At 65.2% G+C, this 6,000-nt stretch overlaps 1 protein-coding gene across 13 annotated transcripts in view; it reads right to left on the bottom strand.

Annotated features, from left to right (window-relative positions):
* Positions 1-3,113: 3,113 nt before the first annotated feature.
* RBFOX3 (RNA binding fox-1 homolog 3) overlaps positions 3,114-6,000 on the bottom strand; it is a 392,450-nt gene continuing 389,563 nt past the window's right edge. For 6 of the 13 annotated variants that reach the window (XM_059147636.1, XM_059147633.1, XM_059147635.1 and 3 more), the window contains one exon: positions 5,110-5,674. In XM_059147636.1, coding sequence (XP_059003619.1) covers positions 5,630-5,674 — 45 coding nt within the window. In that variant the 3' untranslated portion in view covers positions 5,110-5,629. Of the gene's footprint in view, positions 4,006-5,104; positions 5,675-6,000 lie in introns of those variants that run through there. The other 7 variants (XM_059147638.1, XM_059147628.1, XM_059147639.1 and 4 more) reach the window with 4 other exon arrangements.

The following is a 6,000-nucleotide window of genomic DNA, read 5'->3' as shown; positions in this document are numbered from 1 at the left end:
TCCCTGTCTGGAGTACAGATTCCCGAGTGCAAGGGACGGGGTTTGGGAAAGCTAGTCCCACCGGCTTCCCGAAGGGTGTTTCCTAACTCGACAGGCTTTCGTGGGCCGGGAAGCCTCCCAGCAGGCCCTGGAAGCGATTCCCAGGGTGAGGGCTTTGAGCTGGGACGTGGTGCCCTGGGGGCTGACCTGCTTTCTCTTAGGACTAGGGAGCCCAGGGCGCGGCCGGCACCAGGCTGCACACCCCACCCTGGGCCAGGTGGGCCGTCCTCTCGTCCCGACCTTCCGTGTTGTGGCTGGTTCCGTGTGCGGTCCCAGGAGCCGGAGCCCCGCACCCTGCTGTGTCTCTGCTGGGCCGTGGGTGCTGGCAAAGCTTGCACAGAGCCAGACCGTGGGCCTCGGCTGTGTGTGTGCAGTGAGCGAGGCTGTCCAGGCTCGGGGAGCAGGAGGCCAGGCAGGGCCCAGGAAAGCCCTTGGCTTCAGCCTAGCCCAGCCTTGCAGTGGGAGCTCGGGCCGTCTGCTCCTCCCTGTCCTCCAGCCTCAGCCTCTCCCGGGGTGGGGGTGGGGTGGGGTGCGGGCACCGAGGCCCCCGTGAGCACAGGTGCCTTGAGAACCCTCTCCACTGGGCCCCCTTCCTCTGTTGCCGCCTCCTCTGTCTTCTAGCACCTTCCTTCCCTCTGCCTGGGCTGAGGCCGGCCAGAGGCTCTGTGTAGGGAGGAAAGGGTGGCGTGAGTGAGCCAGAGACGGCCCCCGCCCACACGGCTCCCCTGGTGACCCCGGCATACTGGCCCCCAGGGGGGGGTGGGCACCCTCCACCCCGTAGCCTGGGGTTCTCTGCTGCGTCGCCCAGCTTCTGTCCTTGGCCTGAGCAGTGCCCCTTGTGCTGGGGGTCTTACCCCTGCATCTCACAGGGGCGTTGATGGGGGCTATGCCCATTTCTCTGCCCTCCACCTGTGCTATGCGACATAAAGCGGTGCCAAGGGCCATGACCCTCCCAGCTTGGGGTCCCGCCTCTTGCTCTCTTGACTGTCCTTGGGTGCAAGCCCAGTCCTCAGCCTGCTCCTACGTTGTAGGGAGGGGAGCGGCCACCAGGCGGCAGTGCAGCCGCACCGCTCCTGGTTGTCCAGAATTCAGGAATCTGAGCCTGGTCCTTAGGACGGCAGAGGGTGTGTCCCTCCAGGGCTGCCTCCATCCCCCCTGCCCCTGGCCCGGGTGCCCCTTTCCCAGGGGGACAGAGAGACATTTTACTCTCCATGTCCCATATGTGGCCCAGCCAGCTTGGTCCCCTGTGAGGAAAGGGTTTGGCCAGCAGACGGGGAGGACAGCTCCGCTGACCAGCTGGGAGCGCAGGGCACCCAGCATCTGCCTGTCCCCGTGAACCTGGACAGGGTGGTGGCAGGGGAATCAGAGTTGCTGCCGCTTGGAGCTGCTCCCGTGACCGTGTTCTTGGTGTGGACCAGTGGTTGGCTTTGAGCCTCCCATTTTGTACCGGGGGATCTGGCCCTGCTCCCTGTGTCTCCAGAGGCAGGAGTCGGGCGAGGCAGGGTGCCTGGAGGGAGGCAGCAACTCTCCATTGTCGCGGCCTGTTGGTTCGAAGTGTCTGTGTCCCTGGCCGGTTTACACAGAGGAGGAGGGAAAATTGATGGTGCAATTGTTTTCTCCCAGTCTGGTGAGCAGGCGACGAGAGGTGAGGGGTTAGAGCGTGGCGCGCGGTGGGCCGGAGAGCTCCCCGAGAGCGCCGTCCCCATCCCACGGAGAGTAGGGGCTCGCGGGCACGAAAATGAGTATGTTGGCATTTAAGCCTGCGCACGTCTGGCGGGTGTCGTCACTCTGAAATAAATGATCCGAAACGAAACGTGAAAAATTCGTGGGTGAACTGCGTCGTGGACTGGCCACCTTGGTTTTGGGACGTGGGCCTGGCCCAGCCGCCCCTAGCCCGGGCCTTGGATCCTCTGCTTTTCTTCCCGGTTCCGTTTTGTCTTTTGCGGGGCTGGTGAGGGTGGCAGCTGCCCTCCACCGAGCCTCCCAGGGGTGGGGACCCGCGCCTGTGGGCCTCCCTTGAAGCCGCCCCCCGACTCCCACAAGGAACCACCACCGCCCACATCACAGGGGCCGTGGCCGCGGTGTGGCGGGGATCTGAGGGCCCTCAGGGCCACTCTGGGACGTCCCCAGCCCCGTCCCCTCTCCTGTCTGCACTGGGCAGGCCAAGCTGCTGACACCACGACGACTGAGGCCCGGCCGGGCGTCTGTGTGCTGTAGCTGCTGCTCAACGGGAGGGACCCCGCTGGCTCCCACGGCGCCTTGCAGGGCCAGGCAGCTGGTAGGGTGCGCACGGGCCCTGCCTCCAGCTTGCTCTGGGTCAGGGTCGGGGAAGGAGCCGGAGGTTTGGGGCTCTGGAGTTTCTTGCCCAGAGGGTCTGCCTGGCAGAAGGCGGGCCAGACCCTGGGACGGGCTGCGGATCCTGGGCCTGCCCTGGCAGATGCCCCCGTGCTCCACCCCGGGGCCCTGGGGGCGGCCAAAAAAAGAAGAGTTGTCCTGGTTTGAAGAAAGAAATCTTTATTAATAATCTTAATAATACTGTTGATTTGAATGGTCACACCTTGGAAGCATACAGAATGGTAAGAAAGGAAGCCTGGGGCCTGGCTGCAGTCCTGGGGGGCCGGGGGGCGGGGCGGGGCGGGGGCGGAGCAGCAGGGGGCTCTGGAGGGCGGGGCGGGCGGGCGGGGCTCTGTACAACAGGAATAGAAAAGGGGCTCATTTCAGGAGCTTCAGGAGCTGATGCTGAATATATAAAGTGAGGTGTGGTGTTTTTTTTTTTTTTTTTTTTTTTTTTTTTAAGTTTCATGAGACAGTGGAGCCGTGGTGGGAGCCTAGGTCGTATTTTTTGCTGCGTCGCCTAGTCCAGCTCTCCCTGCCTGGCGGGGGCTCCTCCCTGCTGCTCACCTCTGCCCTCCCGCCACCCTGGGACCCGCACCTGCTCAGGGTGCTCCAGGCCATGCTCCAGGCCTTTCCCCGTCTCTCTCCCCCTGCTCGGGCCTGGCCATCCAGCCCCGTGGCGCCGTGACTCCTGGCCTCGCCGTGCCGCCAGGCACTGGCCCCCCCACCCTGGCCCTCTGCTCCCCTGCAGGACAGTGGGGGCGGGGGGCTTGGCCCTGCAGGTGGCAGGGGATCGGCTTTCCCTCCCACTAACCAGGCCCAAGCCTGCCCCCCCGCAAGGGGACAGGAAACAGGCTAGCTGGGGCCCGTCCGAGCTCACCCTAGGCCCCGAGGCCTCCGCCCTGATGCTCACTCTTAGGTTTGAGGTGTGATCCTGGCTGGGCGGCCCGGGAGCCCCCTCACGTGGAGCAAGGGGGTCTGGGCGTCCCACAGTTCTGGAACCACGTTAGCCCTCGGTGCTGGGGGTCAGACCCCAGGGCTGCCCGTCGGACTCTGGTGGCCTGCGAGCCCCCTGACCAGGTTTGCAGAACACGGTGCTGGCGGCATGGTGCAAGGGAGAGCTGGGGCCGACAGCTGGACGTGCGGGTGATGGGCCCCGGCTGAAGCCAGAGACCCGGGGAACGAACAGCTGCCCCCCCCCACGCCCACCCCAGCCCAGCCGTCCTCTCCGCTGGCACAGTCGGCAACAAAGGTCGAGTCCTGCTGGCTGCTCTCCCGGCTCGGGCCTGCGGCCTGTTCCTCGTGGGGCCCGCGTGCCCTGGGAGCGGGGGCCCGGGAAGGAAGACTGGGTAGAGAAGAGGCCTGTCCCCTCCTGCGCTCCCCGCCGGCCGGGGAGGGGTGCCGGCGGCCCGCGGTGGCCGGGGAGGGGCGGGGCCGCCGACGAGTTCCCTCGCTGCGCTGCGCGGCGCCTGGCGCGACCTGGACGTGGTGGATGCTTCTCGGTTTGGTTGGTTTTGTTGCTTGGATCGTAACATCTTTTTTTGTTTTTTTTGTTTTGTGATTTTTTTTGTTTGTTTTTTGTTTTTTGTTTTTGCCCTTCATGGTCCCAGAAGGAAACGGTGGAGGCTTTCACTACAACAGAAACAGAAAGGCAGGACTTGCAGTTTCACGGAAGCAACGCCAGGCGTGCTTGAGGACAGACGAGGCCTGGCGACCGTGCGGGGAGGAAGGGGGCGGGGGCCCTGCCATCCTAGCGCCACCCCCCCCAACCTGTCCCCCGGGGCCCAGCTTCTGGGAACCCATGATCTTGCGTGAGCTGAACTGGAAGCCGACCCTCTCCGGGGCAGAGCGTGGGGACCGGTGCGGGGGAGAAGGGGCGGCCGGAGCAGCTGGCTGGTGCCGCCTCTGGACTTGGCCCGAGCGGAGCAGGGGCCTGGCTGGCTCTGGGGGGGCGAAGTCAGAGGGCGGTGGGTGGACGGCACAGGCCGTGAGGGGCTGGGAAGGAGGCGGTGCTCCTGGCAGTGAAAAGTGAGGCGGTCCGGCACCTTGGCTGGGGCTAGCAGCTAAGAGCCGGTGTGTCCTGGCTGGCGGGGGTGCGGGGGTCCACACTCTCTAGCTGACACCGGAAGGCCAGCTCTGGCACGCTAGGGGACCTGGGCTTCCTTGGCCTGAGACACCTGGAACGGAGGCAAGGCGCCGTCCCGACTGGGCAGCCTACCCCATGAGGCTACCTGGGCTGTCTCGGCTTTGCCCGTGGGCCCCGGCCAGCATGTTCCCACCAGGGCCCTTTACAACCCTGGGCATCATGGGGCCACTCAGCCACAGAGCTAAGCACCATGCCTCTGTGCACGGGAGGCTGGCATCGAGTGCCGTGTCGCCGAGAAGGCCGGCGATGGGCCTCCCCACCACGCCTCCCCTGCTCACCCCTTCTCAAGGGTACCCTGATGAAGGACGTTTCCAGGCCTGGGGAAGGGGAAGGGTGCCGGGCTGGCCGGGACCCCATCTCTGGCAGTGACGGGGTGCCGTCTGCAGAGCACGGCTGGAGGGGAGAGCTGCTGCTGGAAGGAGCAGGCAGGCGAGGGCCCTGGCTCTGGTCGGGGTGTTTCTTCCTACACTTTTGTTTATTACAACAAAGGCTAAGCAAGGAGCCCTGAGGCCGGTGTGGCCATGGCAGTTTCCGCCTGCACTGTGTCTTGTGACCGCTTCGGCAGGAAACGTCCTCAAACGTTAGGTTTCAGCTGTTCTGGGGTGAGGAGAGCAGACGCGGTGGGAGGGGCCGTGGTCCGGGCCGGAAACCCCGCTGCGCTGGTCAGCAGCTCGCGCTCACTCCCCGGACCCCGGGGAGGGGCAGTGGCTGTGGGTGTCTTCTGTGGCTCCATAGCCCCGGGGATGGGAATTGGGGGTCGCCCTGGCGGGCTCTATTGCTAGTTCTCCGGGAGGGGTCTTGTGCCCAGGCCAGCCCCTCCCGCGTGTGCATACTGTACCTGAAATGGCTTGGGGGGAACATCATCAACAAAGTCAAAATAGGAAGCAAGGTTTCAGACATACAGGGGCAACCAGGGTCAAAGACACACACGCCATCGTGAGGGGCAGGGAGACCCGCTGGCCGGAGGTGGACCCTACGGGCTTTGGCGTCGCGGGCCGCTGACTGGGGGGGGCGCACTGTCCTCCCGGTGGCTGTGCCTGCTTTTGGACTGCTGGGTTTGGTGTGTGCTGTGCGGTCAGCGTGAGTGCTGCTAGGGGCTGGGCCCTCTTGCTAGTAGGGGGTGAAGCGGCTGTACCCTCCTCGGCACAGGCTGGCCTGCAACATCAAAGACGACAAACAGCCAGTCAGCACCGCCTCAGGGCGGGCAAAAAGAAATCACTAAATCCCACTGTTTGACCCCTTGTGAAGGTTTGCCTTGGCGGGGAGCGAGCGCTGGTTCTCGTGGCATCAGGGGGCCCTGGGCCTAGTCCTTCCATGCTGGGGGTGATGGGGGCCAGGGGGCTGCCAGGGTCATGGGCCACAGCGCTCCTGGACAAGGAGGTTGGAGATGCCTCTTAGGCCTGGCCCTTTCCTGGCCCCCTTCACCTTAATGGGGGCGAGGGAGGTCTCAGCACCCCCTGGGGGCTGCGTGCCTGGGGGTC

This window comes from Mustela lutreola, chromosome 15, assembly GCF_030435805.1.
Source record: "Mustela lutreola isolate mMusLut2 chromosome 15, mMusLut2.pri, whole genome shotgun sequence".
Taxonomy (NCBI): Eukaryota; Metazoa; Chordata; class Mammalia; order Carnivora; family Mustelidae; genus Mustela; species Mustela lutreola.
This window is presented reverse-complemented; position numbering and strand designations above follow the sequence as displayed.